The 20866-nt window shown below is 51.7% G+C and overlaps 4 protein-coding genes across 4 annotated transcripts; 2 read left to right on the top strand and 2 right to left on the bottom strand.

The window, feature by feature from the left end:
* Positions 1–703: 703 nt before the first annotated feature.
* Positions 704–1430, bottom strand: J4E92_002087 (uncharacterized protein; the record flags this gene model as incomplete). The annotated part of the gene is made up of 3 exons (XM_051493493.1): positions 704–1124; positions 1179–1375; positions 1428–1430. The coding sequence occupies 3 exons, from the start codon at positions 1428–1430 to the stop codon at positions 704–706; spliced, it is 621 nt and encodes a 206-aa protein (XP_051356724.1).
* A 2336-nt stretch (positions 1431–3766) lies between these two features.
* On the top strand, positions 3767–8228 carry J4E92_002086 (uncharacterized protein; the record flags this gene model as incomplete). The annotated part of the gene is made up of 6 exons (XM_051493492.1): positions 3767–5083; positions 6351–6739; positions 6896–7239; positions 7308–7497; positions 7748–7783; positions 7835–8228. 6 exons carry the CDS (start codon positions 3767–3769, stop codon positions 8226–8228), a joined length of 2670 nt encoding a protein of 889 aa, XP_051356723.1.
* Positions 8229–8803: 575 nt separating this feature from the next.
* On the top strand, positions 8804–10601 carry J4E92_002085 (uncharacterized protein; the record flags this gene model as incomplete). The annotated part of the gene is made up of 4 exons (XM_051493491.1): positions 8804–8993; positions 9055–9154; positions 9210–10025; positions 10082–10601. 4 exons carry the CDS (start codon positions 8804–8806, stop codon positions 10599–10601), a joined length of 1626 nt encoding a protein of 541 aa, XP_051356722.1.
* A 1222-nt stretch (positions 10602–11823) lies between these two features.
* On the bottom strand, positions 11824–13860 carry J4E92_002084 (uncharacterized protein; the record flags this gene model as incomplete). Its single annotated transcript, XM_051493490.1, has 2 exons — positions 11824–12705; positions 13033–13860. The coding sequence occupies 2 exons, from the start codon at positions 13858–13860 to the stop codon at positions 11824–11826; spliced, it is 1710 nt and encodes a 569-aa protein (XP_051356721.1).
* Between the last annotated feature and the right edge of the window lie 7006 nt (positions 13861–20866).

Below are 20866 nucleotides of genomic sequence, written 5' to 3'. Positions count from 1 at the left end.
ACTAGGCGACACGAGGGGAGAAAAGGGTCCAAGTTTAGGGCGCGGTCATTGAGCTGAGCTGGAACTGAGGTAGCCAGGGACGTGTGGCAATGTGAACACAGTTACGGGCGACGTACAACAGGAGTGACTGTTCAGAGCAGTGGGAGACGAGGTGAAATTGCGATTGGCGTTACGCAAGCCTGCTGCATTCGTGTTCGTGTGCTTGTTGAGTGAGGTCCCTGAATCTTGGCAAAACATTTCCACTTCAGCCCTGCCGCGCCACTATCCAATCGCGCCGGCTTATCGGCGCGGCTATAATTGGCATCGCAGTCAAGTCGAGACGACGTGGGTATCTTCTGATTATGCTACAGACACATTATGGACATGTTGTGACCGTATATTCCTCCTTTAGAACATCTGATCTCCTTATCCGTGTAGATATCTTCCCCCGATATGTGATCTATCTCAAACCATGGCTTCACTGCTTCCTCACTTGTATACCAGCCTCCCATGCTGAGGATTGAGTGCGCTCATTGGCGGGGTATCGTCTGCATAATATGGAGAAGACGAGTGGGGTGGAGCGCTGGGAGGTCGAGGAGCTAGAATGCTTTCGCGAGAGGTCTTGAAGGGTCGGCATGAGCGCGTTCGATAGTGGTATTCGTAAGGGCTTCGCAATGATCGTGCAGGGCAGCGTTCCGTGATTCGCGCATATTGCCTCGAGGCTTCAACCGAAAGACAGGCCGGCCCTCTTCATGACGCTCTCAAAGTCTTTGAGACTAACCCCTCCCACGTCTTTCTCCTGACCCTTGACGCCGCCGTTGGCCTCAATGATCATATCCTTCAGGACCTCGTCTGGCACGTCTTCTCGCAGTTCCTTTGCTACCCTCCGCAGATGCCCCAGCGTTATCGGTCCCGCAGCGCCGTGTGTAAAGAGCTTGTACGCCGCGCTAACTTCTTCCGCGTTGCTCTCGCCCTGGAAGTCTTCGTCGTCGTCGTCCTCTTCATCGGACCCTTGTTCCTTCGAGTGTATAGCGATCGCAGCGTACGAGAGGAAGGGCACGAACTCGACATATCCTGTGTTGAGAGGGTCGATGGTGGATAAGATAGACGACATCTCGGACTTGTCAGGTGTGAGGTTCAGCGAGCTTTGCAGTCGTTAGCATGGGCGCGCTGCTCTCGGGCGCATTCGCGTGACCTACATCAGGACCCTGCGCACATCGCTTTTCTTCAACACGCCCTCCTTAGAATCTTCATGTTCGGGATGCGACACGGCAAAAAGACCGAATGCTTCGCGAATCTCCGCCTCTTGCGCCGCGGTGATGCCGTTCTCTTTCGCGAGCTTCGAGGGGCGCTTGACAGGCGGCGCCTTGGTGGGAGGACCACGGCGTTTAGGCGGCTATCACGTGTTAATTGCTATCCATCACCACAACCTGCATTCCAGAACTCACCATGTCGCGTACTGGCGAGAGTTGAAACGCGCCCCTGTGCTGGTGGGTGTCGTTCGTCATTCCATTCGCTTCGATGACGCGACTGCATGGGCCAACGCCAAGGAGAACACAGGCCAACTCCCGAACACCCAAATTCTTCGCTTCCAGCCCCCCTCCTTCGTGTTTCAGCTTATAAAGGCAACGCGACTTCCTTCGTGTCCTCTCCTCACAACTCCCTCATTCCATCCCCGTTGCGGCTCTGGACTGCTCTTGTTGCTCGCCATGTCTTGACATGGCACAATGTCGACGCGTCGGACGCGATTAGCGTCGACATCTTCCACTATGAATTATCCACCCCCTGAACCCACCCATCCCCCTTGTGCCCCTCTGGTCTCGCGAGATAGGAGGTGGTTTTATCTGCAGTCGAGGAAGTGAACGGACGCATATTTGACTGCCGAAGCACAGGTCCCATGCGCGGAGCAATCCCGTTGGACTGTTGTGCACTAGGCGTGTCGCCATGTGATCCGCTGACCTACTCGGCTGGGATTGGCACAGGTGTTTGCTTGGAGGGTAAGTCTTCTCTCAGTCCAACGCAATGCCTTCAGCACTAACTAAGCAACCAGATTTGTTTGAATCGTCACGATTGTCAAAATCCACAGTGTCGCTAGGGGTGGAAGCTGCTTTGCAGAACTATCCCTAGGTCAGACGGTGGTCACATACGAACCATATAAACCGAACGCGTCAACATTTCATGGACCTCGCAAGCAGGGGATTTCCCCCGACACTGAGATATGGGGTGTTTAGAGGCTGGACCTCTTGCTCACAACAAGAGCTTCGGCAGTCTTGGATCCCTATCTCAGAGGAAGAAGCCAACAGATATGAAGCCGTCTTCGGACGGTCTTCGATAGGCCGCATGGCCCCTGGCACATTTTGCTACAAGGCACCCGTGGGTTGACGCGTTCAACCTTGTGGCCATGCACGAAAGCCACCTGTGTGGAGGTTTTCCCATGAGCTGACCCTTCCCTATTGTTGAGGCTAGCGCGTGAGCGTGGGACTTGATGATGGGGCTGTGTAGTCGGGTGCATGGCTACGAACGACTGTTAACGCCCTCTGACGGTCGGTTCCGCTGCGGCGGAATCGGAGGGAGCGACTCGCCCATACGTCGGATGCTACCCTGCCATCAGGCAATGGCCCCGGTCGACTACGCGAACTCCCCCTCCAACGATTGGTGGCAATGGATGGCTGTATCCGTCACTATCGACAAGGCGACGCACTACGTTCCAGCGCCTTTCGCGGTGAAGTTGCTGCAGCGGCCTCAAAAGCGAGAAGCTCTTACTCCGGGAGGCTCAACCCGGAGATAGGGCACGGAACAGGTCTGACCAACCCGTGCGGCATTGGAACCTTGAATTCCAGCCGATCAATATGGTTACAACGCCTTCGGGATGTTGTCTGAGGGCTGTGGGCTTAAGCTTCATGTCGATTTCGTCGGCATTTAGCTACTGAGGGCTTTTGAGCACATACACGTTATACACGCTGTGGTTCTATGGTTCGTCATACACGTTACACACGCTATGCACGTCATACACGTCACACACGCTATACACGTTATACATGTCCGTCCCGTGGGGTGCTGGCTTTGAGGGAGTTGTCTTTTTTCGACCTTCGACCTCTTCTCATCCTTCTTCCATTATTTATAATGGGGGATCGATATCCGCTTCTAAAATTGCTAGAGCTTGCCATTACGGATTTTCACGTTGAGCAAGTGTGGACAGTGAAGCAAGATTAAACAACCTCATCTACCCCCTTCAAGGTGGTGAGGCCTTTGTTCCTCAACCCCGTTGAGCCGATTAGATGGCTCAAGGGCGAGGAACGGAGGAGACATTTTTTTGTTGCACCAAATTCTTTGGTAGTGACAACGTTTTGCAGTTTCGTTTGTTGCCTTTGCTGTGATGTCGCGATATCGCAGGCTTGGTGTGTGGCTTTGGATGAGTGTGTTATTGTACAGTCTCCGCCCGCATGGCCAGGCGTACTGCCACCACTATCGCCCATGTCAATCGCATGGTGTTGATGATTGCTGGTACATCCTCTCAGCTCTCACGCTCGCAATATCAATACAACAGTCCATTTACCTTTTTAATGCTACCCCTGCCATTGAGTGAACCAATAATGACCGCAGCCTTGCAGCTGCTGCCTGGTGCATGCATGGCTGACGCAACTGCACAGACCCATCTCACCACAATCTCCTTCGATTCAGATGGCTCTTCCATCCTCACACTCATCGAGTCACTTACTCACATCAACATAATCATTCACTCCATCCCAAAATGAGGCTAATTGACTGTTGTAGCGAACCCTTGCAGATGATCGACTTCCTTGGGCGCCCACCGCATGCGTTTGCCATTCTCTCACATACGTGGGATAGCGAAGAAGTTACCTTCCAGGCTTTTCACCACCATGCCACGCGCGGCGTAGCCAAAGGCTGGACTAAGATCGAGCAGACGTGCCTTGAAGCCCAGCGGTGCGGCTTCAATTATGTTTGGATCGACTCATGCTGTATAGACAAAACCAACAATGCTGAGCTGACCGAGTCCATCAACTCCATGTTTCAGTGGTATAGCGATGCTGCCCTCTGTTTAGTTTACCTGTCCGATTACGATAATTCCGCCTCCCCGAGCGACCGGAACGCATCGTTGCGCAGTGCCCGCTGGTTTAAGCGCGGGTGGACACTGCAGGAAATTGTAGCGTCGCGAACCGTACACTTCTACGACCATGCCTGGCGCTGCTTCGGCACGCAAGAAACACTACGAGACGAGCTGGCGTCCATTACGGGCATCGACGCAAGCTTCCTTTCGCCGCCGCAGCAGCCAGGGGCTTTGGAAATCCGTGACCTTCTCGACGCTTTACCAGTTGGTCGACGCATGGCGTGGGCTGCTGGCCGACAGACCACCAAACCCGAAGACCTGGCGTACTGCTTAATCGGGCTGTTCGATGTCAGCATGCCCATGCTGTATGGCGAGGGTGCCGAGAAGGCATTCTTTCGTCTACAAGAAGAGATCATTCATAACAGCAACGATCTCAGCCTCTTCGCGTGGACGGCAGCTAACGGATCATCCACGTATCGCGGCATACTGGCTCGCAGCCCGGACGAGTTCGCGAGCCTTGGCAATCTTGTGCTCGAGCAGGACCTCAGGTTCAACCCAGACTATTCCATGTCGAATAAAGGCCTGCGGATTGTCACCTTCCTGAAACCCACTGAAGACTCAGAAGACGTCATCATGCCACTACATTGCTACACTGCTGAAGTCCAAGGAAAGAGAAAGGTACACCTCGGAGTAATTCTCAAACATGAAGGCGCCAGCTCGTACGTTCGCGCAAGACCTCATATGCTTGGCGAGTTGATAAAGCCGACTTCCACCGCGGGTGGGAATAGCATCTTCGTCGCCAAATATGTGCGGAAGGCGGTTGCCACCGGTACACTCAACGGCGCCAGCAGGACTCCTAATGCCTTCTACTTCACGATCCCGAGCATGAACGCTCCGATCCGGTCCAATAGCCACAAGACAGTAACGCTGGTCGAAGTCGAGCCTAGGGAGCTCTGGGATGCCCAGAACAATGTCTTCCTTACGCGTGGTTTGCGGAACTTCACCGCATTTCTTAGGTTCCACGTAAGCTCTAAGGTAAGTTCCTATTACTACTGGGCCTATTCCAGCCCGTTCTGACCTCGATATATGAGTATGCAGGCTATCCTTCTTCCACGAAGTGGAACTGTGACCGAGAGTTCAGACTGCACGGGTCAGGTCGTGTTGATATGTGGCTTTGCTGAGAATGTGTCCCCGTGGGTCTTGTTGGACGATCAATATGGCGAGCTGTTTCGGGCTACACTACACAAGGACTTTCAGGCAATGAGCAGGATTGGTGCGAAAGGACTAAGCTTTAGAAATCGGAGCCAAACTATGGATGCGGCTAATTCTGGTGGTGCAAGGTCAAGACTTGCGAAGGTCCATCTGCGGTGTGACCAGGTTGTTCACAACAAACAAGTGACTTTGAGGTTGGACCTCGAATTCCACTAAGGCTCAGCCGGCTTTGGTTTGCTGTTTGGCTAAACCGTCTTCTAAGTAGATAAGATCTGTAGGGAGCTGGAGCCCTGATGCGTATCTCTTGGCCTATGGCCTCCGGTCCTCATGGCTGAAGGATAGCTGAGCTGTGGCTGAACAATCCCGCAGTTGCTAAGCACCCTCGGATAGAAAACTTTTTCCGGTCCGTCTTCAAAGTCCATCGAATCTACTACTGTTTACCTTGCACCTATAGTCAAACCATCGCACCTTACAACATCCTTCACTGTCCACAGAAAACTATGCTGTATCGGTGAATATACTGGTCAGATGATTCAAAAGTGCCAAACTTACTGTCTACATGTATTGAGATAAGCGAACTGTCTATTTGGCCATTGATATTAATCTCACGCATCGAAACGTGCTTTGTTGAAGCTTAGTTACGAGCAATTCGTCACCCGTGTTCTGACATGTCAAAGCTATGCCAAGTTTGTTAGGTGGGGTGGTGGGGTACCACAGCCCGCCCCTGCTTGCAGTGTGTGTGTCGCACATCGTTAAGCACCGTACCATCTCCACCATCTCCCGTCTTCCGTCGCACACCGTTGCCCAGCCGCGGTCCGAACACACAAATCACATCGGTGGTATATTGGCATGCATCGCTGTTATATGATGGGCAGCGACATGCTTACACACGTCCTTCTATTTCGGGTACCTAGCGACCGCGCCGCTCTCCTGCCGTGTGTGGCGTGGGAGCGCGCTATACTGATTGTCAGCAACTACGCCTGCAGCATGCCTGCAAACGCGGTACCACCTACCCTGAAAGAATGATATTCCCGCGACTACTCCACCGGCACTAAGCTCGCCAAAGCATATGGGCTTTCATCGGGCGTAGGGCGAGAAATTTGAGGTTCGCGCGGCTCAGTCAGCATGGACTCCGATTTGGCCATGGACGTACTTCCTCGGTCTCGTCCCAACAGCTGGATCACTTCCCAGCCGGAATTTCGTCGTCCATCTCTGGCACAAGCAAGGTGACATCAACATGGCGTTTCTAGCAACGACACCTCTTCTCATCGTCTTTGGCACTCTCGTATTCTACACACTTAGCCGCTTCTTCTTGCGTAAGAACAGCCAGAATCTTCCGCTTCCTCCAGGTCCTGAAGGCATTCCCCTCATTGGCAACATCAATGACCTGCCCAAGCCTGGGATCCTCGAGTGCCATCATTGGCTCAAGCACAAAGATCTCTACGGTCCTATAAGCTCGGTGACGGTTCTGGGCCAAACGTTCGTCATCGTCAACGATGCAAACATAGCAGTAGAACTGCTAAGCAATCGGGCGGCGATCTATTCAGGGAGGCCACATATGGTATTCAGTGGAGACATGTACGCTTCTGACACGCCTGTCCGGATACGAAGCGGAATTGGCTGACAAAGACGCAGGATTGGCTGGACCAAGACGTTGGCGATGCATCAACCCGATCAGAACTTCAAACACCATCGTCGCAATATTGCGAAAGTAGCCAGCTCCAGCACGTCTCTTGCCGTCTTTGACCGCGTCCAGAACGAAGAAGCAGCACATTTCCTCCTGAATGTCATGGAATCCCCCAATGATCTGTTCGAACATATCAGGAAAGAAGCAGGTGCTGTCATATTGAGAGTCACATATGGCTATACGCCAAATGCGAAGGGACCAGATCCGCTAGTAGATATAGCAGGGCAGGCAATGGCAGAGTTTGCTGACGCGAGTGTGCCTGGAAGATGGCCTGTAGACGTCATGCCTTTCTGTAAGCCTGCATCCGTACTAATAGGCTACCATGTATTGTATTCAGTATAGCGCGCTGACTTTGCAAAGTACGTTTCCTCCCAGACTGGTGTCCAGGTACCGGCTTCAAGCGTACAGCACGGCAGATGGCAAAGACCTTGATACGAACAGCCGAAGAGCCCTACGCTTTCGTCAAGTCGCAGATGCAGGATAAGAAAGCGAAGACATCCTTCCTCTCTCAAGCCATCGAGTCTCTCGGCTCAGACGCATCTATACCTGGGTGGCGCGGACACCACCGTCTCGTCGCTGATGACATTCTTCCTGGCCATGGCCGTCTTCCCAGAAGTTCAAAAGAAAGCTCAAGAGGAGCTGGATCGTGTAATTGGCGAAGAGCGACTACCAATCACCAGCGACAAATCAAGCTTGCCGTATATTGAGGCCGTAGTGAAGGAGACGCATCGATGGCATCCCGTGGGGCCTATGTCGATACCCCATTCCTGCACGCAAGAGGATAGCATCAATGGGTATAGGATACCGAAAGGAGCGATGATCTTGCCTAACAATTGGTACGTATGATGGTGCGAGAAGCGGATGTATTCGTGGCTGACAGCATGTAGGTGGTTCACACACGACCCAGCCGTCTACTCCGATCCTATGACCTTCCGTCCCGAACGCTACATCACGACACCAACCCATATCGCGGAGCCCGATCCACGTACATGGACATTTGGCTACGGGCGTCGAGTCTGCCCTGGACGCTATGTCGCCGATAACGCTCTTTTCGCGACAATCGCGCAGTCGCTGGGTGTCTTCAATGTCGAGAAGCCTATCGAGAACGGGAAGCTAGTAGAGCCCAAGGTTGAGTTTGAGCCTGGCGTGATAAGCCACCCAAAGCCGTATCGTGTGAGCATCGTACCGAGGAGTGAGAAGTGTAGAGAGTTGGTCAAGCAAGCGGAGGAGGTGTACCCATGGGGCGGAAGTGATGCTGAGACTTTGAAAAATCTGAGCTAGATGCTGATAAACGCGGCATGTGGCGTTCCGAAATGGAGATCTAAGGTCGACAGGTACTCATCGCGCGAGTTCGTAAGTCGCGTCCAAGCAGACGGACTTGGCTGTTCACGCGTAATCATTCGATGGTGCCAAGGTATGTACTACTGCCGTCGATGATTCCACGTATAAGACACTTGTAGTGTAGTGATCACTGCAAGCCAAGAATGATGAGAATTGGTTCTAGGTACGGCATATGAAGTTGTTGTGACTGCCATTCGGGAAGTGGAGGATGGTCTATCCTCCTTTGGACAAGCGTTCCCGAACTCGAGCCGCAACCCAGGTTAATCAAGCGCGTGCATGCACGCGCGCGTCACCAACAGAAGAAGAGGCTGGCAGCTACCCCGGCTTTTTACGCTCTTACCCCAGTAAATTCCCCGCATACAATGCAGATCTCCAACGAAAATACCAGAAAATTGACCGAGGCCATGCTTTTCAATTGCCGCATGACATCGTGGCCAAAGTTCCGTTGCCGGCGGCGCCCATAAACAACGCGCAAACCGCCTGCAGGGTATGGCAGCAACGATCGAACGCACACGATGTTGCCCTCAATCAAGCGCTCTCTTGCTGTCGCAGCTCTCGGTGCCTTTCTAGATGCCGAGGCCGCTCACATTGCCTCTAGGTCGAAACCAATTACGATTCCACAGTCAGCGCCCAACGATGCCGGTATCCCCTTGGACTCTTTCGTCTCGTATTCTTTTGAGTTCTCGTCATGGCCCGACTTTGCTGGTATGTGTCCTGCGATATGCCAAATACTCGCGACAGTTTGACTGACGATCATCGATTCTAGGCAATCTGTCGCATCCCAATGCCTTCTCATACAACCTCATGAGCAACCTTGGCAAGCTGCAGGGCTCAATGCCAATCGCTCGCGTCGGCGGCAACACACAGTAAGACGTTTCCTTCTTCACAATTTTGGATACATGTGGCTTACTCGAGGGATAGGGACATCGCCATTTTCGATGAATCGCTCGAGACCAGCATCGTCGGCATCATTCGCCCAAACATCTCCGCCGACTACCCGACGATTATTACCATCGGCCCTTCCTACTTCGAGTCCTACAAAACCATGCCTGAGGGCACGCGATTCGTTCACGGCTTCAACATGGGCGCCAACTCCAGCGCTGCAAGGACCGCGACATGGGCATCTGTTTCGCACGCCTGCAAAGCGATAGGAAGCGATCTGCTGTTTTGGGAGTACGGCAACGAGCCCGATCTCTTCACTGCATCTGGATACCGACCTGACAACTGGGCCGAGGCAGACTATGTCTCCGAGTGGTTGAACGGCACGACTGCCATTGAAGAGGCCACCAAAGCAGCATGCCCAGATCTCGCTGGCACCAAGTTCATGGCACCGAGTTTTGCAGGCATCGGAGTCAACGACTACTTCAGATTGGACCCCGTCGAAGTCTTCAAGCAGGGATTGGACGAGAAGCAGAACATCGGCCTGATCGCTTCCCACAACTACATGGGTGTCTCTACCAACCCTGGTATCACACTACAAGGCACGTTGATGAACCACAGCAGTGTCCTCGCCAAGGCAGACGAGCAAATCGGTGTAAAAGATGGTATCAAGGCACTGGGAGACGCGCTGGCTCCAAACGTCCCCTTCGTCATGGGCGAACACAACTCGCTCGCCCGACAGGGACGACCTGGTCTGAGCAACAGCTTCGGCGCTGCGCTGTGGGGTGTAGATTGGAACACGTATCTCGCGTCGCAGAACCTTACCCGCTCTCACATGCACCAAGGAACAAACTACCGGTAAGTAAACATTCCTCTTGCATGAACTTGTTCGTGAGCTGACAGTATCCTCACAGCTACCAATCCTGGCAGCCGATCGAAACAAACCTCACAGCAAGAGGCACCAAGCCGCCATACTACGGCAATGTCGCCGTCGCAGCCTTCATGCACAAGCCTTCATCCGAGTCTGAACTCAAGATCTCAGCGCTGCCCTCATCTTCCATCTACGCAACCCAATACGCCGCCCACGTCGACGACACGCTCGCCCGCATTCTCCTCGTCGACCTTCACACATACAACACGACCGCCGATAACAACTACACCACACCTTTCGCACGCCCGGCAGAGAAGTACTCTTTCCAGCTCCCGAGCGACTGCAAGGGTGAAGCTCAGGTGCAAAGGCTGTTGGCCAATGGAAGCGATGCTATCACGGGTATTACGTGGAATGGGTATAGTTATAACTATGAGCTTGATGAGGGAAAGCCTGTGCGCATGGACAATGTGACGTGTGGGGAGAGTGTGGAGGTCGATGGGAAGGGTACGATGAGCGTGGAGGTACCCTGGAGCAGTGCGGCGATTGTTAGTCTAGCTTGCTGAAGAGAACTGAACGAGGATACAGTATCGATATCGGCCTGATGCGCAGCAGTTTTTTTTCTATTCTACTGGCGAAAGAAGCCCGTCTTCCTCCTGATGCTGTCCCACAGGTATCGTACTGTTAGCGAGACCTTTCTTCATGCAATGAACCGCCATGACAAACTGCATTGCTCCGAATGAGTCAACGAAACAACCGGTATCTCAAGTAGAGGCGCTAGACCTAATTTGGCTTTGCTACAGGCTATCTCATTAGAAGGTATGTCGACCTCGAATGAATGAAAGGTCACATGAGTCGCGCATCAAGCATTTTTGCCAACTGATCGCAGGCACCATTGCGTTCATGCTTACTGAGAGATGTGTAGATGAAAAACGAGACCTACCTTTGGCCGGTTTCTAGTTTTTGCCATTTCAATCGCGTTCTTGCACTAACTTTCTCGTGTATATGTAACCTGGCTTCGCCGTGGAGAAGCCTGATACAGTTTTGCGAAGCCTCCAGGATCACGCCGCCCTTGTCGGAAATGCGACCTTTTCTATCACCAGCTTCTCTCGTCTAGCCTCCGTGCCTCAAGGGTCTCGATGTGATATCTGAAGATGCATTCAGTCAGCCGCCGTGTTGGTGGAGATCTTGCTCTTCCTTTCACAACCGCACATCGAGATCGTTCGTCTGCGCTGATCTTTCGTCAGATTCTTTCGGGTTATCTAAACCTATTTCATTGAATAACGTGGCTCGATATTCCGTATGGATGGTAGCTCTACGCACAGCAGCCGAGTTGATCCAATCTTTCCGTGGAGTCATTCCATACAAGGAATATCGCCGTTCGCTGCCTAACAGTGGGAAAGAAAGAGATTGTGGTAATGGCCATCATGGGATGGGATCCAAAGACCAATGCAGTCCAAGCTACGCTTGACTACGGTCCACAAACTGATCACGGCAGGCACTCGACGGGCAGAAGAACAAGAGATCTTTCCGGAGGTGCTACAACAGCACAGTCCGCTTTCTTTATATTACTTTTTTTGTGTTATAACCTTCTAAAGAATGTTCACCCAAACGCCTTACACGCATCATCTGGTGGCAATACCCACGAACAGAACTACGTCAGAATTCCACCCATTCTGTCTTCGATCCAACAAGAATCGACGACAGGGCGACGGATAGCGGAATGCGGTGACCCAAAAACAATACGAAGCCTGCCAATACGCCTAGTTGCAATGCGGCATTCTAAAATCAATGCATGTCGGCCATGTAATCGGACTCATCATCGTTGGAGGTGAAGACTTCTTCCATCCAGTCCTCAGTATCTTGCGCCTCACCCTGTTCCAACTCATTCTCGGCAACCATCACGATCTGCGGCGACATGGCTTTACGCATCAGTTCGAGCTGCGTGGTACTGCTGGCGAGCTGCGTGGTACTGCTGGCGAGCGAAGTCTGGGAAGAGTTCTCGGTGGATCCGGTCGAAGCATCAGTAGAACTGTCTTCTGAACAAACAAAACCTGATCTGGCCATGCTATCCTCAAGTGCCGATGATCGCCGAGCAGCAGTGGCGTTGTTTTGAGAACGGGTTCTTTGAGACAAAGGGCCCCAGTCCTCTTCACACACACGCTTTCCATGGCCGTGTTGTCGTTCGTCTTCATCGTCGGTATCGGCATGCGCAGGGGCCTTCCTCTTCGATCCGCTTCCACGTTTCTCAGCTACCGCTCGAGCTTTCACTCTCCTACTTCCCTGCTTTGGGAAGTCCAACTCCCTCGCGGCGTCCTGGTTTGAAGTAATTTGAGATGTCTGCTGCGTGTTACTCTCTTCTTCTTCGACCGTCATGGGGTGGTCCTTGTCTTTGCCCAATCGTGATTCCAAAACGTCCTGCGACCCGTTCTTTTCTTCGAGAGCCTGTGTCTTTTTTGAAGATCCAGGTGGTCTACCCCTAGGTTTTGGCTGGCTGTTCGGAGGGGTTATGGTCGACTGGGCCTTCAATGGTTCGAATTTGGGATTCTCGGGTATGTCGGCCCCCTCAGCCCACGACGGCCATATATTCCTGATCTCTCTGCACTTTTTGCGATGTGCCACTGATTTCGGCGCTCTGCAACGATCGGACTCCGTGTTATGGTCGTCTGGCTTGATTTTAAGTTGCACGCAATTGCGACATTTCTGCGGAGCTTGGCACCTGCCTCTGTGCGTATGGGGTTCGTTGCACCAGAGACATCTCCAGATTGGTTTGCCGTCATAATCGCGCTTGTAGCTGTCGTCCGTTCCTTGTTGAGGACACTTTCGGGAGTGTGCCATGTGATCTGGTCCTCCACAGCGTAAACAGTACAATGGGAGGCTTTTTTTGTCAAACGGTGTCCCCTTCACATAACCATTGCCTGGAGAGTGTAGATATTTGCACGATCTTAGCGCATCTGTGAGTTTGTCGAACGATACTAGGACCATCCCGTCCTTTACCTCGATGTCTTTGTAATCCAATCCGGTGAGTTTGCGCCATGAGGGAAGTTTGTTTTTAAGCTCGTCTCTCCTCGGGCTCTTCATCGTGTGATCGAGCTCCACCCAGTAGAATTTGAACGATTGTCGACTTCCCGGCGATATTTCGATAATGTTGCAAAATTGAGTGGAGTACCTTTGCGTCCTCAGCATGTCGAGCGAGTCTGCGTCCTCCATGAACAGTAGGAGATCTCTTGTACCCTGTGTAGTGCCGCCGTTGGTATTATCCTTGAAATTAATACCGCGTACTTTCGTATAGGGCTCTCCAAATTGGTAGATTTTCGGCCGCATTTTTTCCCATCCCCAGATTTCGAGGTCGTTGAATTCCTCGGCAGTTTCGATCTGAAAAGTTGCTACATGGGGCAGCACCGGATCTCGACGGGACGGTGCACTCGCTATCTTCATGGTTTCAGTCGGGGACGTGGCTGCTGTCGAAACGCCCGGGCTGGTCGAGGTGCAGCTGCGGGATGTCACGTTCTCTTCCAGTCCAGTTTCGTCCTCACTCGCTGCTTTTCCTCGGGTCAGGTCCTGTGGCGCTGTTCCTTCTGGGTGTTGGATCTTCGTCTTCGCCTCGTTCTCGTCTTCCTTCCTCTTTTCTTTGAGCCTCTGGTTGACGACTCTTAACTTTCTGTTGTAATCTGACTGGACTTTTACCAGGTCCTGGGTAGTCAGGTTAAGACCGATATCTTGCTCTCTCTCAGCATCTGCGTCTTCCATCTCGTTGTGCTCGGGTGTGACTCTAGCGACGTTATCCCTGGCGTCCTCCAACGAGGCATCGGATTGCAGGTTCATAATGATAAGTACATGGAACGAGATCTGTAACGATTTATCCTACGATGCCACTGTTACGACGCGTTACTAACAAAGACCTCTCAGATAGCAAAAGCCCGCCCTTACCGATTTGAAGACTGTTGTAAGATCAAGCCCGCTGTAAATTTGATTGTGGATGTACTTGTAGTGAGGGGTTCTAGAAGCCGGGAACCCGAGGACACAAGTATATCGCAGCTTGTGCGTCAGGACTATCGACGGTGTCCTAGCGTATTGTAGAAGAGTTGTGTAGCAACGGCCTGGGTTGCTCGGCTCCGGGATATCAGGCTTAGAGTTCGACTGACGAAAAACACCGATGTGTGTTGCCTAGAAGTTCCAAGATTAGAGCCGGGTACCTTACTGTGAAAGACTCAGCTACTTACTTTTCCAAAGCTGCAGCTCTAAGATCTGATCTTGACAGGAATGATATCTAACAAGCTGTCGAACATGAGAAGACAATAGCGGGTAGCTCTTATATAGCCTCACAGCCTTCCCTCGGCCATGGTACGTAGAAGTGTCCTCAAAGTGCCAAGATAGAGGTCCATCGGCAGCTCCATCGGCAACTCCATACGGTCCCGGCTTGGTACATGGTGATGTATATGAGAGGGCTTTAGGGGTTTACCGAAGAGTTGTGCTAGACTCCTGATATTGTCGATCTACTTAGATACTTATGCAGGGAAAAGAGAGGACCTTGAGTGTCTCTTGATAAGCTCGAATGGCGAGCCGGCTGCACCCTCCGTATGCAATCATACGACTTAGAGGAAGGGATCTGCTCCCGAATGAGGAGGACCGCAGCTCCAAGAGCCCCGATCATAAATGTTATCCTAGTCGTAATACAGCACATGAAGTATGAGGCTACCGTGGAAGCTGAGAACCACCGAGAAGAACCCCCAAATCTCCTTTGCACAATGTGCCGGTTCCAAAAAGTGGTTCACGGCTACGTGAACATGAAAGCGACACATTGAATAACCGAAAAGAGGTCACGAAGGGACCAAGTCTTACTCAAGTGAATGAGATGAAAAGGTACCTTGGGACTGTTCCAATATGCCTACCCGACGGCTTGGATCCTCACATGTCACGACTTTTTGATGTTGGCAAGGCCAGATGACGCATGCAAGTAGAGTGATCACGTCCAAACGCGCGCGTTACATTGCTGTTGAGGTCCGTACCTAGGTAGTATGCACGTTCGGATGAAGTTCCCGCGTTGCAGTATCACCAATGCGCTAAGATATGATTTTGTAGGCTAGTCTCTTTCCGTAAAATGGACCCTGAGAACTTCAGGAGCGACACTCCCGAAGTCGCTACCCCACCGGACAATCCGCAGCACGCGAACTTTTTAGCTATGAGCCATTACCATTCATACCTTAGCCGGCCCCCCGCGCAACGTCGCTGCGTGTAACTGGTCGGAAAGTGGTTTAGCCGAAGCCGAGATCTGGCCAAAGCCGCGTGTGGCTCTACGCGGTGTTCCCGCCGCATGGACCGAACATTCCACAAGATTCACCGTTCCGTTTGCGCCTGGTTCCGGTGCCGAAGCAACAATGCAGAAATCGATTTGTAGTCCCAGAGGCCGGCAGGCCGAAGGATTGTAGGTACTCCAGGTCAACTCAGGCTCTCCGCTCGGATTCCGAGGGCTGGATCCCTGCTTATTGCGATATGTCTGATTCTGAGTGTAATATTCACTGTGAGCTTGCCGGATGGACTGGCCGCCACTGACGAACAGTGGTGTTTAGATGCCGATTTATGTCTGGCTCTATCGCGCTTAGCTCGTCGCAGATTCTTGTATATATTCTCAAGGAAATTCTCCTCTCTTTCACGCTAGAGACACAGTTCTTTCCCAACACATCCATCGATTTCGATATGAAACGTCTTCGCTAAGTCCTCACGCAAAGTCCCCACGCAAAGTCCCCACGCATAATGGCTAAACGTAAACGGGTAATGCATTACGAATCTTCTTAGTTGACACGAGCTGATGAAACAATAGAAGGTGCCTACTGGCGGTCCCAAGGTAGCTTAGCTCCGAGTGGCATCACATCACCTGCGCAGGTACATTGATTGACAATTATGCCAGACTTCCTCGCGTCCGAAGCCAGCTTCTGACAACATGCAACGCACACCTATCGAGGTGCGCAAGTTCCATGACGGACGGTGTCTCCTCTTTTCGGTCAATACAAAGATGGCGCCAGCGCGTCTAAACGCGCTTGCAGAGTATCTGGCAACTTTACAAAGACCTCCAGACATCATCGCGATTCAGGACCCACCACCCAAGTTCGCTTTCAAATCCTTTACATCGTATGGCAATCTGTATAGCGCGGCCGACGATGATGATGGCAATCCTCAGGTACTAACCCGAGACAACGATCCAAGCACTTACACATACCGAAAACCATACAGCCGTACACCCGCAGCGGAGAAAAAGATTGTTCCTTTGTCCAAAGTTGCTTTCTTAGTTCAAAAGTCTCTCAGAAGCTGTCGAATCCAGGAGGCCATGGGCAATAACAAAGGGATCCACTCTACGCTTCGCGTCACACTTGCCGATGGATACAGAATGGCTTTCCACAACGTCTACAACCACGAAAAGCGCCTTGATGTGGTTGAGCTGGCAAATGACCTGATGAGCTCAGATCAGGCACACGTCTTGGTAGGTGACATCAACCTGCATCATCCGGACTGGGCCGGAAACGATCTCCCTAAACACAAGGTTGAAGCCAAGGCCAAATTATTCGTCCAAAAAATGAAAGAAGCTAGCATGAAGTGTCTCAACACCGGGGAGGTGACATATGGACGCAAGGAAAGAGATAAGTGCGACTTTGCGAGTACCATTGACGTTATTTACATCAAGGATGTCCTGGCCGACCAAGCGACACACGAGATTGTTCAAGGTGCTGATGGCTTCGATTCGGATCATTGCATCATGTCAGTTAGCTTCAATCTTGACATGCATCGCAGTACCAAGGACCGATATCAATGGAAGCGCGCTCGCAAAGATGCATTTGTCGCTCGGGTCGCAGAGGGGCTCAAAGACATCGAGGTTGCTGATCTTCCAGATGCCAACGCAGTGGAGAACGCACTGTACTCTGTCATAACTCAAGTTCTGGAACCGGCTATCAAGGCTCTCGTTCCGCGTGCTCCAAATCACCTCCCTCGGCCTAAGTCTAACTCTCAGGAGAACCAGGATACCCCGACGCCGGTGCAAGATTATCGCGAAAGTATTGAGATCGAGGCATCAAGCAGCCGCGGCATCTTTCATTTGGCACGAAAAGTAAACAACTGGAGTGAACCTCGCCAATTAGCCTGTACACCGGACTTCAAAGTGGGCAATAAGGTCATCAAGCTCAATCATGAGAAGGTAGACGAGTATGTAAAATCGACATGGACAGATAGCCGGCCCAAAGGCCCTCCCCTGAAGCCCGCGTTTTGGACGAACGATGTAAGCACCGAATGGCTCTGACTAGTCACTTTGTGTTATATAGTGGTACTGATATACGGACAGTCCGAGCCAGCCCCCAAGCCTTCCTTCCCGCTACCCCACTTGGACCCTCATCGAGAGACTGTCGGCCCTTCTGAGGAATCTATCACACTCAAGGAGCTATCAGACCTGATCAGAGATCTTCCAGACCACAAAGCTTTTGGTGTCGATGGCATACCCTACGAGGCATTGAAGATGTGTCGCGAGATCATCGCTCCGTGTTTGCTGCATATCTTCAACGCCTGTTTCCGGTTACGCATTCATCCAGACCATTTCAAAGACACTATCACTATCATGATAAAGAAGCCCGGTAAGCCCGGTGATCAACCGACTTCCTACCGGCCAATAGCACTTCTGAATACGATCGGAAAATTGTACGAGCGTCTGGTCGCCAATCGCCTGAAAGAGCTCGTCATCAAACATGGCCTCCTACCAAAAACCCAATTCGGCGCACCAGGCTTGAGCACTACTTTGTCTCTTGAAACTCTGAACAACACCATTTACCGTGGCTGGGCGCTCAAGAAGAAGGTGAGCATCCTAGGTCTAGACATTTCCGGCGCCTACGATCACATCAACCGCGAGCAACTTTTGCAGAGCATGATGAAAAAGGGCATACCTGATTGGCTGATCGAGATTACATGGTCTTTCTTGTCGGATCGTCGAACATATATCAACATGCCCGGATACGAGGGCGGCGAGTACTGGATCGATGTCGGCATCCCGCAAGGAAGCCCACTCTCGCCACTTCTCTACCTTTTCTATTCCGCGCCTCTGTTAACTGACTTCGCCCGGGAACACGGCGAAGACACAGTCATGATATTCTCGTATGTGGATGATACCTACCTCGTGGTCACCAGCGATTCATATGAGCAGAACTGCACATTGATGACCGATATCCACCAACAGCTCAACGAATGGGCTACAGATAGCAATCTGCACTTTTCGACGAGTAAATACCATGTCATGCACTTTGCTGTGCCTGGTTCAAAGGGTTCCGATGAGTTACCGGCGATTCCAGGCTTTGAGAATGTTGTCATTACCGAAGACCGGACTAAGGGTGTTCTTCGTGAGGAGCTGGTAATACTTGGAGTCACTTACGATTTCAAGATGTTTTGGGAACCACACATCAAAGAAGTAAGCAAAACTGTCGCCTTAGATTATCAGGCTAACATTGAATAGATACAGAGGAAAGTTCGCGTTGACCTAGCCAACTTCAAGCGATACGTGGCGGGAACCTGGGGTGCTGACCTCCTTGCTCGACGCCAGCTTTACCTGTCGAAGATCATCCCCAAGATTACGTATGCCGCGGCAGTATGGTTCCTCGCTGACCCAACCGACACCGAAGACAACCCACGTTATCGATGGGGCCTGACGAAAGACAGGATGAAGATGCTTCGAAGCTTACAGATTGAGGTCCTCTTGGACCTTACTAAATCACGGAAGAACACTGCTGTCGAGACCATGGAGAAGGAATTTCATGTGCAGCCCATCCTGCTGAAGCTGTACAACATTGCGATAAATCATCGCTGCCGACACTACGCTCTTGGCTCATATCAGAACATACAGGAAAGCCTCAAGATCGACTCTCGGAACGAACGAGCATGCTCGGATCAAAATGCCTTAGATAAGCATCCTTATGCGAGGCTCTGGGAGCTTGTTGCTCAACAGATCGACGACATCCGTTCGGACGCACAACGGGACCTGAGCGTTGGCGAGTTTGAGAAACGATGGGCCAACCCATGGAGACGCGGCCAATGGATCAAAGAATACAACAACTTGTCTGTCTTCCAAACCGCCAAAGAGTGGTGGGTTCAACACCTCCGTGAACGTGCTCATGAGCATAAGCACTTCCACGCAGCGCACACGCCAGACTTCGCCGACCACAGCCTCAAATACTTCAACAATCTGGACGCTGCTCAGAGTACCATGGGGCTTTCTCTCCGGAATGGCAACATCGAACTCAAGTCTAACCCCTACTGGCAGATTGTTAGCGGTGATACTGACAGGGTCTGTCCGCTGTGCCACAATCATATACATACCGCCCAACATCTAGTGTGTCACTGCAAGGCGTTGGTGGAAGAGAGGAAGCTTCTCCGGGCCGCTGCTGGCCATCTGAGATGGGACGATCTGCTCAAGGGTGATCTGGAGCTTACCGCGTCATGGGCGATACTGTACTTCGGGATCGAGCGATACGACAAGGTACGAAATAAGAAGGCATATCAGTTCCCGCGTGATTGCACCCCTAGTAGCAAGAAGTAGTTCGGCAAGATGAGAGGTCTAGAAGGACTTGGTCGAGAACCGTCGAGGAGGAACGCAGAAGCTTGGTGGGGCGGTAAGAAGCAAGAGAGGTCTATTGTGTTGGAAATTAGGAGCGAATTCGCGGTCCGTTGCATTACAATAGTATAGTTAGTACACCATATACTGAAAAATACATGCTTTGCCCCCTCACGGTGCCTTGTGCCCGATTTTGCAGACTCCGTTTGGTGAAAAGACGTCGAAAGACGCCCAGCTGTAGGTCAGACTCCCATCTTCAAAGACGCTCATGCTAATAAAGTAGTCCAGGTCATCTCAGGACAGCTGGGAGATTTTGAGATTTTGAGACATTTGGTGTATATTGCTATCGGCACTGATGCTTGGTAGGTTATGAGCTACTCCCACATTGAGCTGTTCAAGTTCTTGTCTGCTAACATCTGTAAGTACAGACTACGACTACACATATTCATACACTCCCGTAAGTCTTGAACACGATGAAGGGGAACTTGAGTAATTTTCGGGCTTGCTGAGAACCGCAGAGAAGCTCAGGCGGCAATCAAGAACTACGTAAGTCCACCAACGGCCTCTTGCTATAATTTACAACCCTCAAGAGTATTCATACAGAGGTCATACTAAATGCTTAGCAAGACGACATGGCAGCAACGGGAATACCAGTACTGTAAATCCATGCATTGAGACGCGACCGTCTTAGGCCAGGCGTGTGCTAACAATGACTAGCAACAGCTTCGCGGTACGCATCCTGTAAGTTCGCGATGGACTCCCTGGATCAAATTCTGCTCCAGGTTTAACTGACAGAAGCTGACTAGCCGACAACTGCGACGCAACGACCATTCCGTAAGTTTGCAGGTTATCGCTCTTTTTTGCAGATGCAGACAGTCTGACTGATAAGCTTGCAGCCCAGGTCTCAACAGGACTTGTAGTAGTCCATCACAGCCGCCATCCAACGAACAGTATCGTGTGTAGCCCAAATCAGCTGCTCTTACGTTCGTGAAAGTTAACAGCCACAGTCGCCGCATGAGACGAGCCACAAACGCCACATCCTCGTTGTCCCAGCTCTTGTCACCCTCACGAAGCATCCTGGCTAAGGCGTTCCTTTGCCAGAGTATAGCATCCTTAAGAGCTGGAGGTAAGACCTCTGTGGTATGAACTACATGTGAAACATGCACTGACTTCGTACATCGACAATGCAGAGGGCTGTGGGCTCGACATTGATCTTACTTCGTATGCCCAGTCGTGGATGTGGATAGCGCG

The sequence above is a fragment of the Alternaria infectoria genome (genome assembly GCF_024043175.1).
Source record: "Alternaria infectoria strain BMP 0036 chromosome Unknown scaffold_2, whole genome shotgun sequence".
Lineage (NCBI taxonomy): Eukaryota > Fungi > Ascomycota > Dothideomycetes > Pleosporales > Pleosporaceae > Alternaria > Alternaria infectoria.
The sequence above is the reverse complement of the archived record's forward strand: the minus strand, read 5'-3'. Positions and strand labels throughout refer to the sequence as shown.